A 26,281-nucleotide genomic window follows, 5' to 3' on the forward strand; every position below is an offset into this window, starting at 1 on the left:
ACCAATTTGTTTTTGGACTGTGAGAAGAAACAGGAGCACCTGGAAAAAAAAAAACCATAAGCAGAACATACAAACTCCACACCGATAGAACCCCAGGTCTGGAATTGGACCCAGAGCTGCGAGGCAAAATGAGCTACGTCTCGGTGCTTACAGTCAGATTTCAGTGCGCTTCACCCTGCTGTTTATACTGCATGCCAGGCTGCCAGCTCTCCCTGATGATACTGCAGTCTCTAGGAACAATGAGACTATAAACAACAAAACTGTGATCAACACGGACATGATTCTGAGACTGAGAGAGCATGGCAGAAATAACATTAATCTGTTCATGGTGTTTTGTGAAACATTATCTCAATGAGCTTTACAACATATCAAAAAAGAGACAGGTACATAAAAATTACATCAAAATGTCCACAATAAACAAAGAAAACAGATTCATCTGCTTTTAATTTAATAACCACTCCTCTCTGCTCCCAACATGACCTTTTAACAATAATCTAGAATGATCAATCATCTGCAGTAAAAATGATAAATAGGAGTGAGGCCTGTGTATGCTTTTGTATTTAAATATCCAACGTAGAATTATTCATACAAAAGAAAACACTGTTCAAAACAATTCCTAACTTGAAATCCTCTGGAATGCACTTTTAAATTTTGCCGGGTGTACCATAGAAGTTACAAATATTGGATTGGAAAAAGGCCTTGTAATAACAGATTAAATTCAAAGACAGTTGGCTACCATGGAGAAGATTATTTAAAACCATTATATAAAACTCCAAACCACGCCAAACAGAGAATTGGGTCAGCATCTTTTGGAGACAGAGATTTGAAAATGCAATTTTAAACGTGATCACATTTTTTTTTTCCAGTCTCCAACCAGCCCCAGCCTGGTTTTTAAGTGTCCCAGGAGATGATGCTTGTTTTGACTGCTCTCGACTCCACCGTGCAAAACATTTGACTTGTCGTTTTCGAAATCTTCCAGCTGTGGGATAATGAGAACCCTTCCCACAGCCATTAAGTCTCCCAAACTGCCCAAAGGGTAGGATGGCCTGTTATTACAGAGCTGTGGAGGAACATGTGGAATGACAACTATCCAGGAGGCAGAACTGGTGCCCGGTCTATGATAAAGACCACTTTCGCTGTAGTCCCGAGGGCTGGAAGTCCCCCTGGCGCCATGCAACTCCGATCCCCTCCCTACACTAATACTCATTATGAGCTAATGCCCATTAGACACAGGGCGCTGCTAAACAAGCACAGACTGCAGAGCGCAGACATACACATCCACCTCTGGGAGAGATCCTCAGACCAATAAGCTTCTAAAGCAACCAAATTTGCACGTTGGGTCGTCTCTTCTCGTATAGAATGTTCTTAAGCCTGGCAAAATAAATAGGAGGGGGGTTCTATTGCAAATTTACCTTCTTGCGTTTCCATTTTTAAACAACATTTTAACATTCATAAGTTATGGCCATTGTGCTATCAGATTGTAGGATAAGGTCATGAAAAATCCCGATTCTTTCTGGTTCCTGCCTCGGGTCCTGCCCCGATATCGTGCAGCAGGTAAACACTCATTAAACTAAGTTGTGACAAGAGCTGGGTCACAGTCTTCATCTTGTATTTGTGTGAACCTCTGTTTCAGTGTTTCCCTTCAGCACACTGATAACATTTTGACCATCAGCTGTGGAGGTTCTCCATTGCCAACTGTCTCAAGGTACGTTAAACAGTAGGGAAGGCACTTTTCAGGAGGATGTTATTGACAGATGCTGATGTAGACCTCACATTTTAATGTGTGAATATGGCATTTGTTAAATGGATACACAGTTGATCAAAAAAATCCCCACAAATACTACTTTACTGTAGATAATTTATTGCAGGAAAAAAAACAAATTCTCCAAATATTTTACAAACAAAAATAAAAGGATATCTTACTTAAACTTCTAATGGCTCCAGTTTACTCAACAGGCAGAATATTAAATACAAAAAGAAAAAAAAGTGTAATAAACTGCTCATCCAGTCCACATTACACAAGAAGCAGAAGAAATAACGTCCACTTCCATACACAGTGTTTTCAATAGTGAAAGTTGCATAGAACAGAGTGAATTAACAGGGAAAGCACAGAATAACAAAGGATACAGTGTCCTACAGCAGTGGTTTCTCACTATGGTCCTCAGTTCCTTCTGCACCTTTATCTCCACTGTAAATGAATTCTTAATTACTCAGGTAAATTGATCCCATGATGAATTATGGCCTTTATGTATTTTGATAGTTACAGTATGTTCTGGACCCAGTCTTTGGTAATTCCTGGCTACAGGTGCATAGTTCCCCAAGACATTCAGTCTGTCTCCTCAGAAACCTTTTGCTTCCCTTTGTCTATACAGCACTTTATGGGTTATGAAAGTGGATTCTGAAAAGCCACACTCAACGCTGGGTTAAAACTATTTTCAAACCTTTTGCACTTTTTAAAAGTGAAGGGTTAATTGAACAACCAGGCTGAATGAAGAAGGTGGGTTTGTAACTCTGGGCCTTTTCAGCCATGATCCAGAAGTCTCCTTAAGTCATCAGTAACTTAAAAATAAAATGGTTATGGTAATCCATTCAAGGCTCAGTTTGACTAGTGTAAGCCTTTTCCTCAAGTCTTAAATGGCAGTTGAATTTAAGAGACTCACAAAAACCTGCTGGACTGTAGCCCTTGAGGACAGAGACTATAGCCCCCTGAATTAACACATCTGCTGTTCCGGAGTAATTAAGATTTCAGCTGAAAGGCAAACCCTTGAGCAGAAGGCCTCCTTGCACCAAAGTCTGAGAAACTCTGCCCTTACAAAGGAGGACATCACACCATGGTGTGTGTAGCTACTGCACAAAACGTCACAATCACTGGAACGCCCTATGCCAAAGCATCAAAATCCAGCAATGAGCAAAACTGTGGAGTCTATAAATAATTCACGACAGGAAAAAAAAAAAAAGTTAAACGCCTTTTTTTAAAAAAGGGTACTTTGAAAGAATGAGAAAATGGTCGAAGAAGCTTCAGGTGAATAGCACCATTTGCACTCCAAGATGTTTTTGCTGTTGCTCAGGATTTTGTAAAAAACGTAAAGGAATTGGCAAAACAGGTCAAATGCAAAACATTATAGAAGAATCTCACTTGCAACACATTCACATTGATCCGCAAATACCAAAGACACTCAAATGCATAAACTACAGAACTTCTGTTACCTCCCTACTAATCCCACCCCCCCAGTCATCACAGTTTCACTGCTTTTAAGAAAAGCTTTGACATTTCTAAGTGTCCATCCTCAATAATAAAAGCCAACCTCAATTGAACACATGTCAGCTAACAAATTATTAAGATTGTTTTCTCTTGCTGGAAATAGCTCATTGTGTGCTGGCACTTGATAGGCTTAGGTACTGCCTGTCAGCTACAGGCAATATAACAGGAGTTAAAAATTAACATTAAAGCTAAAGTTAAAGCTACTGAAAGCCAAAAAGGTCTGAGGGATTCACAAAACTCAAACAGGTTTCAAATCAAATGTGTAACTTACAGCTGTACAATCCTCTAAACATTCAGACCTAGCAGAACTAAAGTCCAACATTCAACTCAAAAGCTCACACTCAAATCACTTTTAGCAACCAAACCTAAAACCTTGAATAACATCCAAGATAAGACCGATGGAGCAAAACTGTTGATAACGTTTCTACAGCTTCACCCGACTGCATCAGATTAAACCGGTCTTTCAATTAACGGTAGAAAAGCCATTTGAAATCGTAAACAACTTTCACGTTTTCCCCCCAGCCTTTCACTGCGATGAGTGACATGAGGCTGAACACTGAAAATATCGTATTTTCCTTTTAGGACCACATAATCCATACTGGCCTGGGTGCAAATCATAAACTCCACTCACACTGTGGGATAGCATTGGTGAAGCAGAAAAGGACTGGTTGAGACAGGTGTACCAGGACCATATACCCCTACATTTTCCCACTGGAGCGGAGGTAAATGGAAATGTTACACCACTTCTCAGGATTACCGAGGAATCTGACAGCGACACTAATTTTACCGGTTTGAGCATTTGCTTTCTCCCTGTATGGGATTTGCCCCACCAATACAGTCAACATTCTAGTTGAGAAGCTATGAAACTCTAGAAATACTTTAAAAAAAAACAAAACAATGGGACGTTCAGCTTGTGCTGGCTTTACAAGACACGAAACTGAAAACCTTCATCTGGCAATCGAGCATCTTGGACTAGAAGATTTGAGCTCTTGAGAAAAACTGGGGCTGTTAACAAGTAGTGTTATTTTATTCATTCACCCATGGAAACAGGAGCAGTCAGCCTTTAAAAATGTCCATCAGCATCTTCTCCCCTGTAAACGCTGAGGACATTCCATCCCGGGACTTGCCACCCTCTTGCACATACAATACTCTGAATACTAACTTGCAAAGCTGGACTGAAGAAAGGATATTTCCAAAATGCCTCGATCTGAGGTACTAACGTACATTTGACTGTAAATAGGAGAGAGATTTGGATAGAAAACCTTTCCTGCTCCAGTTAAAAAATGTTTAAAGAGCTAAATGCTGTAAGGAAACGTTTCAGAAGACCAAATCTACAAATTGCCAGCCACAGAGGGCTTTTGTATTCCTCCAGCAGGGCAGAAAACACAATGTCAATAAATTTTGAAATAAACTGCTGCTTCAGCTAATGTGCAAAGCCTTCAGCGCGGTGTATAATATTTGCAGTCAGCTTTGTTCCCTGTTTAATGAGCTTGAGAGTTCCCAGAGAAAGTGCAGAAAAGAAAGGCATTCCACCCACTTTCACTGACAAACATGCTGGAAAAAGACCAGTCATGCACATGAGCCAAGTTGGGCAAGATCAGTGCTTTAATAAGGATGGGAAGAACCTGGTTAACAAATATAAAAATCTAACCAAGAAACTTGCCTTTTTAGGGGTGAATCCATTTTAAAACTTCCTGTTTTACGAGGTCACTGAATAATTTAAGACTTTTGGGGTGCACTGTTTCATGCAGCCAGTCATTTTCAAATATAGATACAAAGTCTGGATATTTGTAAACGATACTGTCGCATATGGATTGGACAATATTCAAGCTGGTCATTTCTTAACGTCAGACTCAAACAGCTTCATGTGCACAGGAGTCTAACCTACCCAGACAAAATCTTGGCCTCATCTTTGTGAAAGAAAAAGAAACTGTTTATTCAATTACATCAAAGTACATCTTTTCAGTAAACAAAATCTGTACCTATTTGCCTATAGGGTCTGCTTCACCTACGTTATGATAACCATGAAGTTACAGATAAATGATATGCCCCACACTGTTTTCAAATTCTTTCTGTACAGTTGATTGGTTTTAGTATAGGTGGGCTTTGCAAATGACCACTTTTAAAAGTGGTTATGGATTTTAATATCATGTGTACTCCGAAATGGACCCGATTTGCACAATTTAAGTAGAGATCTAATATCTAATTATAAAAACAGTATTGTGAAAAGAGCCAAAGATACAGACCCAAAAAACTCTTAATTTTGGCATTCATAAGGGAAATATCAGTGAGCATTTGCAATTGTCATATATACACTTTGAAGCAGTCCCAAGAAAGGACACCTCTGAATGAATTCCTATGAAAATCATCAAAAGGGTTCTTTATATTTGTTTGGTGGAAGGAGAGGGGATATTGTAGTGTTTTGCCTTCCTGTATGTAAAAAAAGAAAGACCAGATTACAGAGGGGCCTGATGAGTAAATTCAACAGCTCTTAAGTTAGGCTTTTCATATCAAACAGCTGTTTCCCTCTTGAAACGGGTGTCCTTTCATTTATTAAAGACGTGTCACATAAATCAAATGTCCATTTCACACGAGAAGAGGCAGAATTCTGTGAAGTTACAAGATTTGCTATTTTAGGCCACAAAGTTTCAAAAGGTTACAGACTAATTTTTAGGCATCATCATTAACGAGAGATCATTTGCCATCACTTTTCATCCACATGCTTTGCTGTTCAGTCAGACATTCAGGCAATGCGAGTTTACTTCAGTTATTCATGTTGAATGATGGAATCAACATCTTTGAAGTCGCTGAACTATAAAAGCTTATTGAAGGTCCACAATGCACACTAAACTGGCAAATAACACTGTTGCAGTGGAAGGGTCAATTTAAAATTTCACATAGTGGGTGCAGGTCAGGTCAAGTAACTGCTACCATTGTACACAAATATATAAAATGGCAACACTGGGCTTTAAAAGCACAATTTCACAAAAGGGGAGAAAATGATACTGCATTTTTTAAACAAGTCACATGTTCTATTCCAAGAAGAGTAGAATCACGTAAGATACAGCCTCACCTTTAACTGATAAGAGTAAATGTATTAAGGCAGTGACTCTCAGCTCTGGTACTGGAGGATCTGGTCAATTCTGGTTTTCCTTCAAGCACAACTTGAAAGTTACTGAGAAGATCTTATTTTTTTTACAGCACAGTTTTTGAGCACCTAAGTTGGATCCAGTTAGGAAACAGCATCTCCTCTATACGATCAAAGAAAACCCCTCATTCATGTGTCACAGCTACCCACCTTAGATGTTAATTATCAAGGCATTTGCCATGCAGAGGTGGATGTCAATACATCATAGCACTGATTGCAATAAGGGAGCCACCGTTAAAGCAACCAGAGAAAACTGATTGCACCTATCATGTGCAGAGAACTATTCAGTCATGGTAACTCCAGGACCAGGGCTGGGAACCACTGTGTTAAGGCACCAAGTTCACTCTCAACACAAGCATAACAAACAAACAAGCAAGTAAGTAAGTAATCCTACTCACACCCAGTTTAGGAGTCAGGAGTACATCAGTGATTAAAAAAAACATTTAAATTATTCCTGCCAATTTGCAAACTACACTTTCAAATGGACACTTTTCTTGAAATGTCATACTACTCTGCACTATTAAAAGTTCCAACTTTCCCGTAGCTGTTTAGAGTAAGAAAAAGCATTACCGATTGCACAGAAGAAATCCAGCTCTGAACTCATCCGCTATACCATTCGGATTCTTAAGGCATTATCCAATCATTTTGCACAGGGTTAGGTTCAGATTCTTTAGTGGGAGTTACATGTAGAAATCTGGATTCATGGGACACTATGAATTATATTATTTTCGGTGTGTTAACAGGTACCACACATCTTCATAAGCCAACTCTGTTTTTAGAGCAAAAACTGCTCTAACACGCCCATCTGTAGTTCTCCAAGTATGCTACAGGGCCTTTCTCTTTGCAAGTATCTAGGATGGCAGCTCTCAAAAGTCTCCCATCTAAAGGACAGTTTCAGAAAAACTTCATTATAGACATGGAAGAACTCAAATGATTTTTAAAGAACTAGCAGCACCAACATTTCTCCGCTTCTCTCAGTATAGGGGTAACTCAGATGCCTAACTGAGAATGTGGGACAGTATATAGCTCAAACTGGACTATGCAGTAATATTTGAAGGGGATCTTTGGTGCTAGGACTTGGTTGAAGTAAATGGAAACAGGAACTCAATATAATGGTAACCAAATAACACCAGAATTGAATAATTTTTACCACATTTCCATTACGTTGCAGTACCGTGCTGTTATATCACTGCAGAGAAAGCAAGCCATATTCTCTGGAAAAAGTCATTCTAAACCCATCACACCAGTCTCATCTGGTAATAGCTATTGGTGTGGGAGAGTATTCATGCCAAATACAGTGGACTGCGCACAGCTGTCACTTCACAAGGAAAGAGCAGAACATAGTTCAACAGGCCGCAGTGAGGAAAGTTTGTCAACTAATACTGCACATGCATACCAATTCACCAAATTGGATGTATCACAAACATCAATATTGTTCCTGTTTTTTTTGTGCTAATTTAATGTTTTTATCTGCACCCCATTTGTAACATTTGGAAACTGAATCTTATGTGGAGATAATCTAAATGTTGCTGGTGGAGCAAAAAGCATTTGGATCTACAGGACAAGTATTATATTCTTCATCATCTGAAGGGTGAAAAGAACAGATGAACTAAAGGTTAAAATTTCATTGACCATTACACTGTAGTTTGCATTTCTATTGTAGTAAAGGGTTTCATCTCAACTCGCAGCACCCGACATGCGATTGCTGAAAATGTCAGGATATGTTTAAGGTAATCTGAGAAAGATACTTTGCCTAGTCCTGATGTACTGTAACAGACACTAATAATTTTGTGTTAAGGATTGTTACTTATACCTTTAGCTCTCCAACAGAGTGGTTAACCATTTTTGTGTAAAGAAATGGTGCTCAAATAGCTAATATTTTACATACAAAACTCTACTCGATCAATTTATCTTCATTGTAATAAAACACACTGCAAAAACTATGGTTTTACTTTGTTACACCCACAATAGAAAGAGGGTGGTGTATTACATAGCAGAAGAACAAAATTAAGTGACTGAAGGTGCTGTGAAAAACTAAGAAATCTGCAATAGCAGAATTTGTGTTGTCTTTTCTAAATCTGGAGAATGGGACTTGAAGTTTCCACTTTGACATTTCCAAGGCTGCGAATGTAACATGGTAAGGCTTGTCATACTGTCTCACTTCTATTCCTCAGTTTAACTTTGATGAGGACAACTAGGCCTGTTTTTATCACCCAGCGGTTTGCATATAATGCTGGCATGGTGTCACAAAATCATAGAAAAGTGGTAAAACTCTTTAAACCCCATAAATAAATGGTACTGTTGTTCTAAAGCTGTCTCCTCACAAAGGATAACCAAGGAATGTCTGCTATATGTACACAAAGCAGTCTGAAGAAAACCCAGATACAATTAGACACCATCAGCAGAGCTTAAAGACCCAACTAAAACGGCAGCAGCACTTTTTTTAAAAGCAAAAACTTTTTGTACATATTCATACCCCGTCTGGAGGGGAACACGAGTAACAGAGTTGTCGTTTTTTGTTAAGACTAGGAGGACTCTGCTTACAAACGCCTGCCCTGTATAACTGCGGTGAAGACACTTAACTAGTCTGTAAACAAGGTCAAAAACATACTTCTACAAAATAAACAGCATGTTTAAGGGTGTAAAACCTAACCCCCCCCCCCAAAAAAAAACCTGACTCTTTCTGTGTGCAATTTTATTGCATAGCGTTTCCGGTTGCACGTCCTGAATTCGTGATCTTGGGAGGCTGCTGTCTGCTCCCCACCCTTCGGCTTGACGGCTCCCGTGAGGGAAGTTTCTTCACAGCTGGAAGATCAGCACAGAGCTCCCTTTCACCCTGGAAAGACGCTGGATCCCGGGGATGTTCAGTAAACAGTTCTGAGGAAAGAGGAGAAAGTTCGATCAGTGCTGGAGATGGAAAGGCTGTATGATGAACCTCCTTATCTCTTTCCTGCCAGTTATAATGGGAATTAAGCTCTGCCAATAGAGTTCCACCTTGATTGACAATTTAACGAATACATTCCTGATAGGGGGAAGAATTTATTTGAAGTTCTGCATAGTTCAAGTACATCATGTAGGAATGCTAATGAAACTCAATTGCCATTATTCATTTTGACTTTGAACCCAGAAGGTTGTGGGTGCACAGAAAAAGCCGAGCAGTTGAAGTGAGGATCACCAGGTTATTTTGAAGAAGACTTTAGATCCACCGAGCTTGAAGTTGCAGATTAATAATAATAATAATAATAATAATAATAATAATAATTGCTTACACTTATATAGCGCTTTTCTGGACACTCCACTCAAAGTGCTTTACAGGTAATAGGGACTCCCCTCTACCACCACCTGTGTGCAGCCCCACCTGGATGATGCGACGGTAGCCATAGTGCGCCAGAACGCTCACCACACATTAGCTATTAGTGGGGAGGAGAGCAGAGTAATGTAGCCAATTCATAGAGGGGGATTATTAGGAGGCCATGATTGGTAAGGGGCAATGGGAAATTTGGCCAGGACACCGGGGTTACACCCCTACTCTTTTTGAGAAACACCCTGGGATTTTTAATGACCACAGAGAGTCAGGACCTCAGTTTTACGTCTCATCTGAAGGATGGCACCTGTTTACAGTATAGTGTCCCCGTCACTATACTGGGGCATTAGGACCCACATGGACCACAGGGTGAGCGCCCCCTGCTGGCCTCACTAACACCTCTTCCAGAAGCAACCTTAGTTTTTCCCAGGAGGTCTCCCATCCAGGTACTGACCAGGCTCACACCTGCTGAGCTTCAGTGGGTTGCCAGTTGTGAGTTGCAGGGCGATATGGCAGATGGCTTGCTTACATCCGACCTCCCGGCAAATAATCCTGTGCTGCACAGGGAGACATACAGGGAGGGACAGACATCCATCCACCTGAGCTAGCAAAACCAATCAAGCCATTCAATTTGTGATACAGTGCTGACATCGCCGCAGGCCTGTTGGCACCCAAGACATTGCAGGAATCCCTATTCCTCCGACAGCTCAGAGTACACCGTCCATGTTCCTGACAGTGCTCCATGACATCGCAACGTCAAGATCATCAACCTCAACCTGTACTCACGAGGATCACTTCTTAAAGAGAGCAGCAACAGAACCAGAGAGACACACCCAGCTTACATTTGAGAGGACAGAAAGATGTACAGTATGGGACAAGAATAAGTGGGTTCTGACTGCAGACTCTGTTTAACAAAATGGTGATAATGCAAAGTTGTTTTACATCTCAAGCTATGAATCTCGCGCTTTAGTTTACAACAAAAGGTTAAAGGTTTCTAGGAAATAAAAGGTTAGAAACAAATTAGGATACGTTTCCACTGCTGGAAGCAAAAGTAACCAAGTCTGCAGCTGGTTCAGGACAAACAGGCAGCTGGCTTACAGCGGGGGGGAAAAGCACCAAAACCTGCTTTAGGAACAATTGTTGTAATCCAACAAAAGAACAAAAAACTATTCAGTCCAGCTGGAAAATGTTCAAGTATGCTTCCTCCCATTATGAAAAAGTTATTCCTAAAATAAGTTGTAGCAAGCCAGAGTCTCTTGCAATCACATGGCAGGCTGGCACCCTCGATGGGGCACAACAACACAACAGGGCACAAAATGCATAGGTTCCCATTAACTGAGCCAATGTGTATTTGGAAGGTGGGAGGAAACCAGAGAAAGCCCAGAAGAACACACAAACTCCACACGGAAGAGTCGACTATTTAGAAACACTTAACACAAACTTTCCCAGTCTAATACTTGAGCCAAGAACTTGCAGTCTCTTAGTAGTAGTAGTCACAGAACAACCACACTTGCTAGATGCAGGATCCTTAATATGACCAATTCAAAAGTGGGAGGGGGAGGAATAGGAATGAGCAAAAAATGCGATTCACACTTCCAAAAAAAGACTATGTAGAGAGGATACATTCAGTCTGGCGTTGATTAAAGGAACAGGTAGAAGGTTTAATCAAAACTGAACTGAACAAAATCTGATCTCTACAATTTGGAAGACGCACAGAATAAGAACCATTTTCTGCATGGTCCCCCACCATTTAAAAAAAGGTCTAAATTACTCCAATAATCACAACTCACCGAGAAGACCCATCATTACCTGCATAGTCTTGGGGAAGCTCTCACCACAGTCCCTGTGCTGCGAACACAGATCCGTCTTGCCGCATTCTCTGAACCAGAACCCCCTGCTGCCTCCTACCTGACTGACTGACTAGGAAATGCTAAGATCTGAGAATGAACTGGCCGCCCCAGCCACTTCAAAACATAAGCTGTGCTGGGCTGACTACAACGAGGAGGCTCCTCGCCAAACCCCCACGTCTGGTCAGGGGCTTACACACCTAATGAGAAATGACATTCAAAAATGAAATCATTTAAGGTACGGGCCAGAAAAGATTTCATGCATCCTTGCTGTAGTACATTTTACTAATTTGACGTAAGGTTACAAATAAAGAGGAGGTCATTCTTAGACACTTGACTTGATTTGATTTTAAGTAGGGGGTCCACGATGTTTCGGAGGCCGATATATTATTCTCCAATAAATAGAAAAATTGAATTATCGTTCCGATATTGGAATTTGCAGCCGATAATGCAGCGCCCTATTTTTGTTTGCACAACTAGTTTTTTTCTATGTGCACGCACTGACACACTAGACTGGGTACAGTACAGCTGCTGTAGAGTAAAAATGTTGGGGGTGAGGAACTTTTTCCACCATTTCAGCAGAGGACAACAGAATGGCAATTTGGAACAAATGTTCAGCTGAAGTACAGCGAGGAGAAAACAAAGAACTTGTTTTAGAATTGTTTTAAAATGATCGGTTGTCGGTATCGGCCACAACAAGCTGTTAGTTATCGGTTATGGAATTTCTGGACCGATAGCGATATGATTTTAAGACCCATCTGTCGTGTGTGTGTATATAAGCAAACAGCAGAAACAAGCATGCAATCTGTATACAACCAACACAGCTAGTAGCCGTTTGTGCCTGCTTTCTCCTTTTTTTTTTTAAACCAGACAGCGCCTTCTAGTTTTCAGTTTGGGGATTTAAAAAAAAACTATTTTAGAAACAAAGATTGTTTGTGGGGTGGAGGGAGGAGGTTACAAGGTAAGAATCCTGTCGGCAGGGAAAACCAGGGCAGAGGTTATCCCAACAGGCTGGCACACTGGAACTTACTGTGCCTCTTCACAAGCCGGGCCTGGGGACACAGCCATCGCAGTTACACAACCGGGCCCAGAGGGGCACCTTGTTAAAGCACCAAAACAGAGTAGCTTCCAGCTGCTCGTAAAAACTGTTCCTCTAACAGGCAGTCAACATCAGCTTCGGCTGTTAACGTCGGCCCAGCACGCACGCTTTCGTAAGAAGGATTTTTGTGGGTGTGCACACGAAATATACTAGCAGCTTTTCACATGGGGAGCCCATGGGTGCTCCTTAAAAGCAATCGAAATGCAGTACACTTATTGAGCTAGCTGGCTCATTCAAACAACTACAAAAACTTTACTCAATGCATCAGGGAATGAAAATTTGAAACATCTACAAATGGGAGCACAATCCCCATGGCAGGAGGAGGTGTACACCAGGGGGCACTACACTGGCTCAAAGCGAGTGAGGTCTGTGAATACGATGGGCATACCTGCTGACTGAACACAGCTGCCCAAGGCTGTCCTGTGTACATGGTCATAGTCCATGGAAATCGGCGCCCCAGTTTCGACCAGCTCCAGTACTCCAGAGTGCCATTCCCACTGTTCGAACAGGCCAGCCCCTCTGATCCTTACAGGGAGGGTCTTCCGAGAGGCACCAGCTACACCGCCTGTCACAGTTTTGTTTGGTCCTGGTTTGGTTTGGTTTCTGAAACGTGGTGCTGGGTAACATCAAAGAACATCCTGCTGATGGCATTATTACAGATCACTGCACAGGTGTATGAGGTCATTAGCTAGAAACTGTGTAAAAACATTTCCTCCACAGACCATTACATATAGAGATGCCAGGTTGCTCCAGATGAATACATAACCTTAATTATGTCTTGGTGCAACTTATGGGACAGGGAGTTAAAGACCCAGTAGTCCACTTTCAGCCCAGCTCACCTTTACTGAACTGGACCTTTAATATCATGCTTCATCAGACCCTTTTCAGGTCTCTATTTTATGCAAAGCGACCTACAGTGATTGCGGTCCCAGAACATCTACAAGACCCTGGCCTGCAGGAACTGGACACCTGTATGTTTAAGAAAATCATGGAGGAAATTAACGATTAGCACAATCCAGGGCTCACTTAAGCAATATAATATCTCCGTATGGAACAGTGGAAGATCCCTGGACCTCCAGAACTAGGATTGGGAAGAGCTGCTGGAGGCAATCCAGTGACAAACCAGACCCATCCATCCATCCATCCATCCATCGTCAAACAGCAAAATCAATATTTGACCTAATCAGGGTCATCCCTGCTTATATACAGAAAACCAAAGGTATACTGCCTGGCCAGATAGGCATTTGCTTAATCAGCAGCACCACTAAAGCCTTTAACACGCAGTATTGCAATACAGGGGTTTTGAAACTCTGACCCTGGGGAATTGTAGTACAGGGCCCTCAGCTCAGCACCAGGATTACAACCGAGTCAATCTCTGGCTGCTGAAGATGCCCACAAACCCTGAAGGAGGGGACTCTTCAGGCCCACAGCATCATACATGAAAGATCAATGCCCCTCATCAGTACCTGTTTTGTACAAAGTCAACAAACAGGACAGGCTTAATATTGACAACTTACGGCTGATTAGCGTTAACAGCCCTGCTCCCATCACCCCTTTGCTCCCGTGTGCAGGGATTAAAGCCCAGGTCAGGGTGGCAAACCGCCCTTGGCGGCAGACTCGGGGGTGTCGTCATGAAGAGAAGAGCTCAAGATCAGGAAGTGGCATGCCGTGCTAGGACATCAGGTACACAGGAAGCCAGGCGCGTCTCGTTTACAGTCATACAGAAACTACAACGCAAGGCTTTCCTTGAAAATGTGAAGCCCTGTATACGGCCGCCTACCTGTATCAAGCAAGTGCACGATATTAAAACCCAATCACGAAAAGCTCAAATTCCTCCAACTAGAACAAGATATTCTACTCTTCACAAGCTATTTCAGCATGTGTTTGGAGTACTTAGATTAGATCCCCTTTAAGGGTCAGGAACAGCTTGTTTCTATCAAGCTGCCAGACAGGAATCTGTAATTATTCTATACCTCTGTATTGTTGTGAAGTTATGAAGAATGAATCTTGAACCACCAAGTTCTCAAACATTCACTGAAGCACAGCTACAACACATTCCTTTAGCAAAGCCCAAACTGGTTCAGTGTGGTCTGAGGTTTCCCCAACACTGCCAATATCTCACACCCAGTCAACTAAGAATAGCCAATAATTTCGGCTTGGGGACATACAAACACCCTGTGCAGATCACACGTTTTAACTTTTTAAGATGGGGGCATGCAAAGGAGATCAGAGTTCGTTAGCTCCATGCAATAATGATGTCGGAGACCTGAAACCACACAGAGGTGTTAGTGGTACAACTGGACGAGAAGCCATGTATAATGGTAAGGAAAAGCTTATATCTGCACAATATGCTGGAATATAGCTTCATAGACTATGAAGTTTCTCCATTATTGTATTTTCATTTGTGGAAAGATTTTATATTTTGTGTATTCTAAGACATTTCTTATTAAAGAGCACATAAGATTGGAATTTAACAAAACCCCCTCTCTCAAATCAGCACAATACCTAGACGGCTAAAACTTTTGGGCAAAATTTTGGGTTCAAAGTGATTAAAGCAGATGTATTTGTAGTGACAATGTATGACAACTGAAACATTAAATTGCAGAAATATTTAAGAAGGTCATTTTTCCCTTAAACCGATCCCGGTAGCTGGGATGCTCAGGAGAGAAGACGCACGTACTGAACATTCATCATTTTTCGGTTTTATTCCATTCATGGCCACAGGCGGGCTGGGGCCCTGCCTTGTTGGGAAAGCAACAGGCACAAGGGCACAAGGCAGGGCCCGAACAAAATGCAGACAGCACGGCCAGCTGCAGTCAGACAACACTGCGGGCTCAGAATTGAACCCAGGGCCCCAGCGCGGTGAGGTGCTAACCACTGCACCGCCACACACTGAACAACAGCTCAAGACAAATTACTCAGAAGGAGGTTTTGAATACTATTTCCCTGTCCTCTGCTCCGTCACAGTATTTAAGCATACTCACGTTAAAAACAAATCTCCTCCCCCCCAACCTCAGCTTTAACAGACCTCGAAACGACACAAGAACAGCCTTAGCGTGCGATTCGCGCGGCTCTGTGAACGCTGCACACTCTGACGAGCAGCCAGGAACAGACTCAAGGGGTAAATCCCTGACTAGACGGGGGCCTGGTGTCACGACAGCCATACTCATTCGGTCACACGCTGCACCTCCGCGACCGAAGATGGAAATCGGCTTGGGAAGAAAGGCAAAAAGGATCTCAAAGAATCCAATATCCGCTGACCCAGATAATGCCTCCTAATCCCCTCTGCCTAGCTGGTAACGTTAGAAAAACGTCCCATAATACTTTCCAGGTCAGGTCAAAAGCCAGACTTCTGAAACCAACTGTCAACATCAAAAGCAATAAGCTGAACATGCACATCTTCCTGCGCGCGTTTTCTCATTCAGTCCAGACCATCATTTGCCTCATGAAAGATGAATATAGGACAAACAGCTGGTAGACCACATTTAACATTATTGTTCCACTGTAGAAGCACTAAAACAGATATTTAGTTTCTGCATATAAATATAATCACAGTCAGTGAAAACATAGGTGTCTATTTTGTATTCTGGAGACAAATGTGGGAGAAAATGTAAAAAAGCAAATATTTAGGAAATAGTAATTGAAAAATACTTGTAAGACACGTAGAATACATTTAATAATAATTCCTTACACTCATATAGCACCTTTTCTGGACACTCTACTCAAAGCGCTTTACAGGTAATGGGGATCCCCTCCACCACCACCAGTGTGCAGCAACCACACACCAGCTCTCAGTGGGGAGGAGAACAGAGTGATGAAGCCAGTTCAGAGATGAGGATTAATAAGAGGCCATGACTGGTAAGGGCCAGGGGGAAATTTGGCCAGGACACCGGGGAAACACCCCTACTCTTTTCAAGAAACACCCTGGGATTTTTAATGACCACAGAGTCAGGACCTCGGTTTTACGTCTCATCTGAGAGACGGAGCCTTTTTACAGTATATGTTCCACTCGCTATACCGGGGCATGAGGACCCACATGAACCATGGGGTGAGCGCCCCCTGCTGGCTCTACTAACACCTCTTCCTGCAGCAACCTTACTTTTTCCCCCAGGAGGTCTCCCATCCAGGTACCGACCAGACACACACCTGCTGAGCTTCAGTGGGCTGCCAGTTGTGAGAGTTGCAGGGTGATATGGCTGCTGGCTCAGTTTTGGTCATCACTTAAAAACAAAATATTGGGTTGCTCACCTCTAGGCTGATTCCAAAGCAGCAGGTATATCTGGAGCTTTAATGGAATGCTCTGTTACTGACAGACTGAAAAACGAATCTTTGTGGTACTGGACGAAGTAAAAACATTCTAGTTCCAGTTTTCAAAACCCTCCAAGACACAAAAGTCAACACAATGGACTGCTTCAGAATCAGCTGCCTAACACAAACCAGCAGGCACAGGTGGAAACTACAGTAAATTACATTTAGCACCAATAACAGGAGGCACTTTTACACAAAGCCGACAATCTTCTTTCAAGAAAAGGCAGACTAGGATCCATGGTTCAATTAGCACCTCGCTAGATGGGTCAAACATCCTCCCCTCATTTGGAAACTTTTTAATAGCAAAACACAACAGCTGAGATGTAAACCGAAGGCACTGTTTAACAGTCATCAAAGGGCTCTGAAACAGGATGTTAAGGATAAGCTAACTGCACAATGTACAAGAGTTTCAACTAACAGAAATGGAAATCGCAATACAAAGAAAACAAATAAAGGATTTAGCCAGTTCAACCAATAACATAGGAACTTTAAAAATGAAAACAAAATCTAAACATTAGGTATTACAATGGGGCAACGTACCGATAGCCTTTTTTGTGTATATAATCTTAGAGCCAACCACCAGTAGTCATCCTGACCCTAGGCAGCTGAGAATGAGGTTACCTAGGCCCACCATGGGGTTTTCTACAATCCTTCAATGACAATCTTTTCAGTCTCACTGCTGTGTCTATAAAAAAGAAACAGTCTGCATGCATGCTGTACAGAGAAACGACCAAAACCCAGACATAACATAAATCCAGAGAGATGCACACACAATTCCTGCCAGTCCAGCATATTAACCGCCACCTGCTAGGATGAACGAGTTTTCGCTTCCATGCGGGGAAAAAGCATATTTAAATAGCAAAATAAATGCCATCTCTAGTGCAGATTCAGGAAGTCAACCCATCTGAAACTCAAGCGCTCTCGTTCATTATTTTCTGCCTTGGGAGTTTGTACAGAATGTTACAGCTTCATAAAATGCCAGCTAGAGAGGTTTTACCACTCAGCACACACCAAAAACTCTCACGTTGCACAACAGGCTTATTAGATTTTTGGCCTGAAGTTGCCCATAAAAGGTACACCATGCTGAGGCTGTGCAGTGCACAAACCTCATGTCATCCCCTCTGCAGTTTGTTTTCATTTAAACATAGTTGGCAATGGAGTTCTCCATAGAGCCATCCCTCTCCCTCCCTTCTCCTCTGGCCAGATCAGGCCTCCTGACAGCACTGAAAGATGTTTCTTACAGCTCAGCTGCAGCATGGCTGTGCCTCTACGGCACCAAAATACCAGGACCACTACCACCACGGCATCTTGTAAGATAGGACTCCACAATTTGTTTTGGTGCAGTTCCTACTGTAATGTGTTCTTGAGTTACTGTGCTTCCTGTCCCCTTGTTTCAAAGCTCTTACAAACCTTTTCATGGTAGATGACAAAAACACGTGAGACTAATTGCAATAGGTTTCAGGTATCCATCAGCACCACACCTGGACACTGCTTCATACCATCTCCTTTCAAAGGCAATGCTGGCAGGAGACCCTCAGATGTCATCCAGCTGAATCGAATGAGCTAGATGGTGCTGTTCAGCCTTTCTTCTAGAAGTTTGACATTCTGTTCCAACCATCTTTTCCCACAATGACCAGTTCAACTTCAAACCATAAGGGTGAGTGTACGTGAAAGTGGGAACACAGGAATGAAAAACTACAACCAGAACATTTCCAAACCTTCAAGAGGGGGCTTAACAAGCTATCTGCCATGATTCCAACTCATTGGCAGAGTATACTCTACATTCCGCAGTGCCCTGGCACATTGGGACCACCTCCCAGCCAACAGCCAATAATTCCCTAGCTCTTGAACCCTTGGGAGTTCAAATCCAGGATGAGCAACACAATATAGACAGAATATACCATTAACAACCTCGACATGAAGTGCACCGGATCATTAAAAATACAAGAAAAATCCAAATTATCACTCGTGAATAAAAATCACAAATGTTCATTTCTGCAAAATGGCAGCAAACTTTGGAAATGGGGGGGGGGGGGGGGGTCTCCAATCAAAAGGGTCCCACTCTTCCAAAGACTTTGCTTTTCAAATAGAAAAGGCCTCATTTAGTATTATTTACAGGAACATTTACTGGAAATAACAGTTTAGGCTACCAACAGCCTTAACAGGTGCCAGTCCAAAACCTCTGTGTACAACTACACTGAGGCAACAGAGCCGTGTGCTCCAGATGCGCACACTGATGGCCGGGAAAGCAGGCAGAAGAAGATACTCAAAGATGACGCACATGTTCTGCCCAAGCAGATGTAAAACCTGTGCATGACAGAGCATTACTTGAGAGGCATCGACCCGTCAACTTCATGAAAGCGCCATACTGAGCTCTGTTATAGTAATCCCCTTTGCTTAGTTATGGACACTGAAAGAATCTGCATCAAATATATGCTACATCCTGCATGCTTGCCTATAAGCTGTGTACTGAATTCACATAATAAATAAAGCCCTTGAGGGCTGTTCCTTTCTCCACCCAGTCAACCCTTAATAATCCCTTGCGTTTGACAGACGATTGATTTCCCTGCAGGCCAGGGGCTTGTTACATAACAGCTATCCCAGCATCCAGCTGCCGAAATGAGGCCACTGCATCAACACTGAATGCCAGAACCCTCACTTCCAGCTACAAGCCAAAAGACTTGCGTTAGGTTTCATTATGCGCCGTCACAGACGTCTCATGGCAGGGTGGAATACATACGCAACAGAGGTTCAACTAAAGCCATTTTAAAATGTTCCAGCGTTTGTGTTGCACCTGCCTGCTTTGCTACGTCAATCAGACGATGATCAAAGTGCCTCCCGCAGGAAGCACAGTTGTGAAGGCAAGGTGCTTGCAGTTTATTCTTAGGGAGTGTCAAACTGGAAGAACATGCACAGGTAGAGCTCAAGTCGCTACACAGGCTAAGCGCAGTACAGGTTACAGGGGCAGGTTTCAGCTTGGTTACAAACCAATCCTCTGCCGTTCGCACTGGTTTTAGACTAGCAAGCCGGTCAATCACGAAGGTGACTATCTCGGGTAACCCTTCTGAGGAACACAGTAAAGCAGCCGTAGCTGCAGGATCAGATTCTGACACAGGCAACTCCAAACAACAGAACCGAAAGACATAATAACAAGGCCTGTGCTTCAGACAACACCTCGCTTGAGAGGGAGAGACTTATCGCACAGACAGTGCTCGTCAGGGAAGAGTTCCATAGCCATGAACTCAATAACAGAAGAATGTGCTGGGAGTTTTAAGTAAGGAGCAGGTTAACCGAAGCAATGCAGCAGCATGGACTGCGAGAGCTGGCACGGCCTGCCGAGCAGCCTTTTAACACCGACTCCAGCTGCGCATAATCGCTGTTAAGACTCGCAATCCGATTATTTAAATTGAAGACGGTCTCAAGTTTTCAGATGACTACATTTATACAGGGTACCAAGCGACAACTACAAATGGGAAAAAAAAACCTCACTAAAAGGCACAAGAACTAATCCAGACATTGAAATCCCCTGCCAAAACAAAGGACTAAAGACTTGGATTACTTCACAAAACACTATCGTAGGAGAAGGCAGAACGTCACCACTGTACTCACACTGCAGCTCATGATCAAAGCAACATCATTATACCTTATCAACTCAGAAGTTCTGCTTTTTTACATCTACATGGACTATAAGGCATCTTGCAAATCAAGCTCATCTTTGATAGTATAATAGGACATTTAGGAGAGGGAAATCCAAATGCTGGTAATTCACAGATATTGCTTTCGTATTCTTGACTCGGCGATTTCTGTTAATGATGCACTTTAGCACTTAAAAAAATAACTCCAGTATAATTAAAATCAAAGGAAATTTTCAGGAATGTCAACAATTTGCTGAGACTCAAGATAGTATTACCACTTCACCATCGCTGAAGTAATGTTTTGGCTAACTCCAGAAGTCTTTATATAAACTTCACTGCTCTTTTAAACAGAAGTTGATCAGTGCATGGTACCAACGCAGATTTTATACACATAAAGCCAAGACAATGTCTGCTCTTTAACAGTGGTCCTCATTTCTAACCAACAAACATCATGACTCAGATGTTCCTCTTCCATGAGAGCCACTTGTCTTTTAATAAAAACATTATACAGCACCTGGCGATTCCCCCAGACACAACCTCCTATTTCAACAGGACACCTGGGACATTCAGACGAGTAGCTATGACGGAGGCCCTCCCCAGGGCAGGAACAACCTAACAAACAAGTTGCGTTTCAGTCCAGGAGGGAATAGAGAACTCGTTCAAGTGCAAACTCCGTTCGCACAGCAACACTGAAAACATGGGGAAATGATTCTACATGTACCGAGCTACAATACTGCCTCTGCATTTGCAATTATGAATTGGTAACAATTCTAAAAACACGTATTACCCATTAGATCCTCCAATTCCTAACCGGAAAAGCAGCAATGCTAGAAATGCCTACAGCTACGATTCCAGTACAGACGTCATGGATCCCACAACTGGTGACATCTGTTAACTCTTTGAGACATCCAATAGAAGTCCCCCCCCCCCCCCTTGCAAGCCTGTGAAACAACTGCAGAAATCCATTTTTCCTGCATGGCTCTTGGCTTAGCCAATAGGATTTGCTGTAACTGGACAGTGGGGTGCAGACAGCAAGAGTCAACACGGAAGGAAAAGTTGCGAAATACCAAGCACAGAGGAGCACAACAGAGAAGGGAGAGCAGCCCAGAGGAAAAGCACAAAAGAGGTAGATTGCCGTTATTGAAGACCATGTCATTTTCCCCATCAACCACTAGAGAAAAGCAGGCCGTGACGGAGTGCTTTGCATAGACATACAGCACAACGAGCTGGCTGTGGATGAGAAGCCACAAGTACAAATCCATTTACTGGAAGAACCAGAGAACAGATACTCCACTGGACAGAGGTCTGCCGACCTACAGGGGCTTGCTGCACCACTAATATTCCATGTCCTAGACACCCCTGCTGCGATTTCAGGAAAAACTTCAGCTCGGTGTTATGAAGGGCTATCTAGAAAGCTCAGCGACAAGCATCCATGTCATATCGATGTCTGATCATCTCCAAAACAGCTCCAACTGTAGCCACTCTACAATTAGTCTTATTAGTAATTTAAGTCCCTTACCGGATGAAGTGATATTTAAAGGCTTCTATACTGATGGAGCACCACACATGTACATATTGGCAATATTCCCCATGACCCTTTCATGCCTAAAAGTACCTGTGCCAAGATTGGAGCCCTATACGCACACCCTCTGTGAATATACTACTCCTAACAAGGATCAAAAGAATGAGATATCCATCTTTAGGTGAGCTACAGGGAAAAGTGACCCTGAAGAGGCTGGCAACCTTCAAAAGCTCACATCTACTCAAGGGTCCTCAAGGGTCTCGAGGGAATACCACACATTTGGGACATTCCAAGGACCTCATGCCTCGGAGAACAGTCAACTCGTCAAGGTGCAGCGAACTGGCAAGAGAAACCAAAAAGAGACAGACCTGTGTACAGTCCGGCCAACCGAACAGGGCGCGAACCCCACGCCCTGCGGGAGGCCTGACCGGACTGCGACGCTACAAAGCTCTACGGTGCGGGCAGCGACTACACTCGGCACCTGAGGTAAGCAGAAGCGCTTCTGCTAACCTCCAAAATAAGGAAAGACTAGGCAGCAACAACAAAAGAGCTGGAGGCCCGTTCAAAAACGTAAAGGGAAAAACAAAAGATGAATTACCACACTCCCACAAAACAAGCGTGCAGTCAACACAGTTACTATGGACTGAAAGCCGACACCTGTCATCGTCCCCCAGCTACTAAGCAAGGATAGCATTCCCTGTATTGCTCCATCGGAACATTTATACACTTTATATTAAGGTAAAAAAATTCAACCGCACTTCAATTACAATCGTTTTGATGACTCCCAATGGTACACTACAAAACCCTCCCCACCAGAGTGTAAATTTCGCACAATCAGGGATTATGTTGGAAAATATTTATTAGCGACTGTAAAAGAACAAAATCTAAAACTGGGGAAAAAAAGGCAAGCAAAGGTGAAGACATTCATACACTATATAGCGCCTCACAGGCGTCGTGACAAGAGCATGTCGTGGTAAAATAAAGGAAAACGGGCAAAGATTCATCAAGACCAAGAACAAAGCACAAAGGAAACCGCAGCTGGTACCTGAAATAAAGATTTTAATCCTCTTATTTAGCTTCTGAAAGTCAAGCAGCACATGTAACCTGGTCCATTCTGGTCTCCAGTTCAAAGGCATCGGGCCGGTCCTGCGGATTGACCGCCAGCATGTCCTTTAGGAGCTGTTTGATCCCGTCCGACATGGAAGTCCTCCGTTTCTGAGGGATGTGGAGTACCATCTTTGGGTTTTCTAGCAGCGCTTCCCCCACGGGCACGATCTCGGACCCCTGCCTGATGTAGGTGCCCAGGAGCTCCCTCTTGGACTCGGCGTCGATGAAGGTGATCCTCTCGATCATGGCCCACATGATGATGCCCAGGGCAAAGATGTCCGCTTTGGCCGTGTAGTGTCCCTCCCACACCTCGGGCGCCATGTAGAAGTCCGACCCGCAGGCCGAGGACAGCCAGAACTTGTTCACATTGACGTTTTTGTTCCCATCTTCCCCTTCCTTGCCCCGGCCGCCAAACCCCGCGCAGACCTTGCTGAGACCGAAGTCGGCCACCTTCAGCACGGGGACGCCCGACTTCTCCGAGATGAGGATGTTGTCGGGCTTGAGGTCCCGGTGGACGATATTGTTCTTGTGCAAGAAAGCCACGGCGCTGGTGAGCTGCAGCATGAAGCTGTTGTTGGTCGCCGGGTCGGGACTGCGCGACAGGATGAACTGGTTCAAGTCGCCCCCCTCGCAGAACTCCATCACGAACCAGAGGTAGCAGGGCTCCTCCGGGTACCCCAGCACTCGTTCACCTGCCACCGGGGAAGAAGAAGAAAAGAAACTTTCAGCGAGAGAATTAACAGCAGGAAAGGAAAAATGGAACACTGGGATATGCCTCGAACCCACGATGCTACTTCTAAAACAAACCAGGAATACACGCAATCAAAAAGCATACCAGCACACGCGGAAGTCTCATTAATCTTCAAGAAAAGATTCAATCCATGAACACGCAGACTGAGTGGAAAGAACAGACGAATGGTTTTAGGAAGGGATACCTCGGCAGAATGCATGCGTAGCAAATGAATTCGGTTTTAGGCAGGAAATATACAGAAAAACTGATCACATTTGAAAAGTAAATGTATGTATACTTCAAAGACATGAAAATCTAAAAGTTAGTATGTTCTTTATCCACATTAACACCACTTTTTCTGAGAGGTTGTCACAAATCACACTTCAGTTATTTAAAACTATTAACATACCCATCCTTCAGAAACTTTATAGGAATTCCTACAGGAAATGCATATGCAGCTTTGTCTCCTGGTGATGGTAATTTGTCTGGTCTCTGAAACCCAAAGGCTGTATTTAATGATGGGGGGGGATGATGGATGTTTGGACCATACTGCTTTTAAGACACAGGGAGGAATGCAGCTGCACAGACCATCACCATGGACAAGCACGTTGAGGTACTGTGCACCTCTTCAGCAGAGTACATCTCCACCCCAGCAACACTGCTGACCATAACCATCCATTTCCTTAGACACTCAGCTCCTACACCCATTCTCTCTCTCTCGTCCTCCTTGCCCACCAACAATTTACCTCATTCTGATCTGACACATGCTCCACAGGTTGAACTTTTTCTTCTTCCACCTACAGTCTTAACAACGCCTGTTCTCCAGCTTTCCTAAGCCGTGCCCACCTGGTGGCCCTCGGATCAGAGGAAATACCTCTGGGTACATAGCCATCACCCGATGCTCGCATGCCCCGTGACGACAAGAAACGGCGGCTCATTTCTAAAACGTCTCCCAGCCCACGGCGGCAACACTTGCCACCTGCCCGAAACGTTACAACTCATTTCAGAACCGTCGGCGTGCTGCGGTGTGAAAGAACCAGCCTGAACTAGTCGCAGGGCCTCCCTTGCCTATGACACCACAGCTCTCAAAGGAGAGCCCCTAACTGCCATGAATACAGCTGGTGCTCCAGAGCACGCACCATCTTACCACACTGCACACTCCGGATCCACTATCCCCTCCCACGGCAGCGGCACAACATACACTTGCAGCTGGAGGCCCCGCGGCCCTGGGTATAGTTACATAAGTTATATTTCGGGGTTAGAAAGCACCGGCATTGAGGAGAACACGTCAACCCGCAAAAACAAGAGTTAAATGTACACAGTGACTTGTAAAACATCAAATATATGTCACAAAATAGACAATTTCCAGGTATGTGCAGCGCCATATTAACCGATTCAGAACGAGGCAGCAAAACTTCCAGCGAGGTTAAGCGGCCCTATTGCACTGTACACACCTCATCCAACAGGAATATTGTTCACGACTTCCGGACGGTTTTGCCGATAAACGGAACTCCGTTAACGCCGACCGCGCGTGCAGATCACGTTGGAAACTTTCTGCGGTGAAATATCTGCTGCACAGCTTCATCCGCTCGTACGTCACACTGCGTTGCTACCAGGACTAGTGAGCAGGAAGGGGCCGTTTCATATCGCAATTAATGAGAACTCTTGTTCCGGCCCATGGAGAGGCCAGGGGTTTGCGACATGGCGACTTGCAGCACTTGCACAAAGCTCACGATTTGGCGTTTAATTGGGAATTTGTCAGACTTGTCTATACCGGCAATTCTAATGACAGGTCTGAGAAACTGGGACTGCAGTTCCCCTTTAACACCAACTGGATTAGTGCTTGCAGGAATGAAAGCCCCCTTTGAAAAAAAAAAAAACTATGACAAATCTCTCACCTAACAATATAATTAACGACGAAGTACAACCATCTCTGCAACTCAAACAGCAGGTTGCTACAGAGTCTTGAGTGCGTACCTGCACATTAAATAAACTGCGATAACCTTAGCTTCTCTTAGCTACTGCTGTGAAGAATATTGAAAAAGATCTGTAAATGACATGGGTCTCAGATATACCAAAGAAGATGCAGAGAGCTTTTTGCTTCATGCCTGTGTGGTATTTATTCCTTTCAATCAGACATGTTTATCAGTTTCTAAGGATTACTGGCAGTCCTCGGTTTTTATTTTGTTCTACACCAAACACTTTTCCTAGAATTTCCTGAGCATTTTCCACACACTCTGCCATGCCATCTCAACATTACCACACAGCAGTAAGCTTGCATAGCCTATATAATGATGTCATCAAGTGTCAAATGTGTGT

At 43.3% G+C, this 26,281-nt stretch overlaps 1 protein-coding gene across 1 annotated transcript in view; it reads right to left on the bottom strand.

Annotated features, from left to right (window-relative positions):
* Positions 1–1,844: 1,844 nt before the first annotated feature.
* Positions 1,845–26,281, bottom strand: part of stk35 (serine/threonine kinase 35) — a 28,650-nt gene continuing 4,213 nt past the window's right edge. The window contains exons 2-3 of the mRNA XM_088608475.1: positions 23,171–23,924; positions 1,845–9,287 (exon numbers count right to left, since the gene is read on the bottom strand). Of these exons, the coding sequence (XP_088464601.1) occupies positions 23,212–23,924 (713 nt within the window). The 3' untranslated portion in view covers positions 1,845–9,287; positions 23,171–23,211. The remainder of the gene's footprint in view (positions 9,288–23,170; positions 23,925–26,281) is intronic.

The sequence above is a fragment of the Lepisosteus platostomus genome, chromosome 15 (genome assembly GCF_059453375.1).
Source record: "Lepisosteus platostomus isolate fLepPlt1 chromosome 15, fLepPlt1.hap1, whole genome shotgun sequence".
NCBI lineage: Eukaryota > Metazoa > Chordata > Actinopteri > Semionotiformes > Lepisosteidae > Lepisosteus > Lepisosteus platostomus.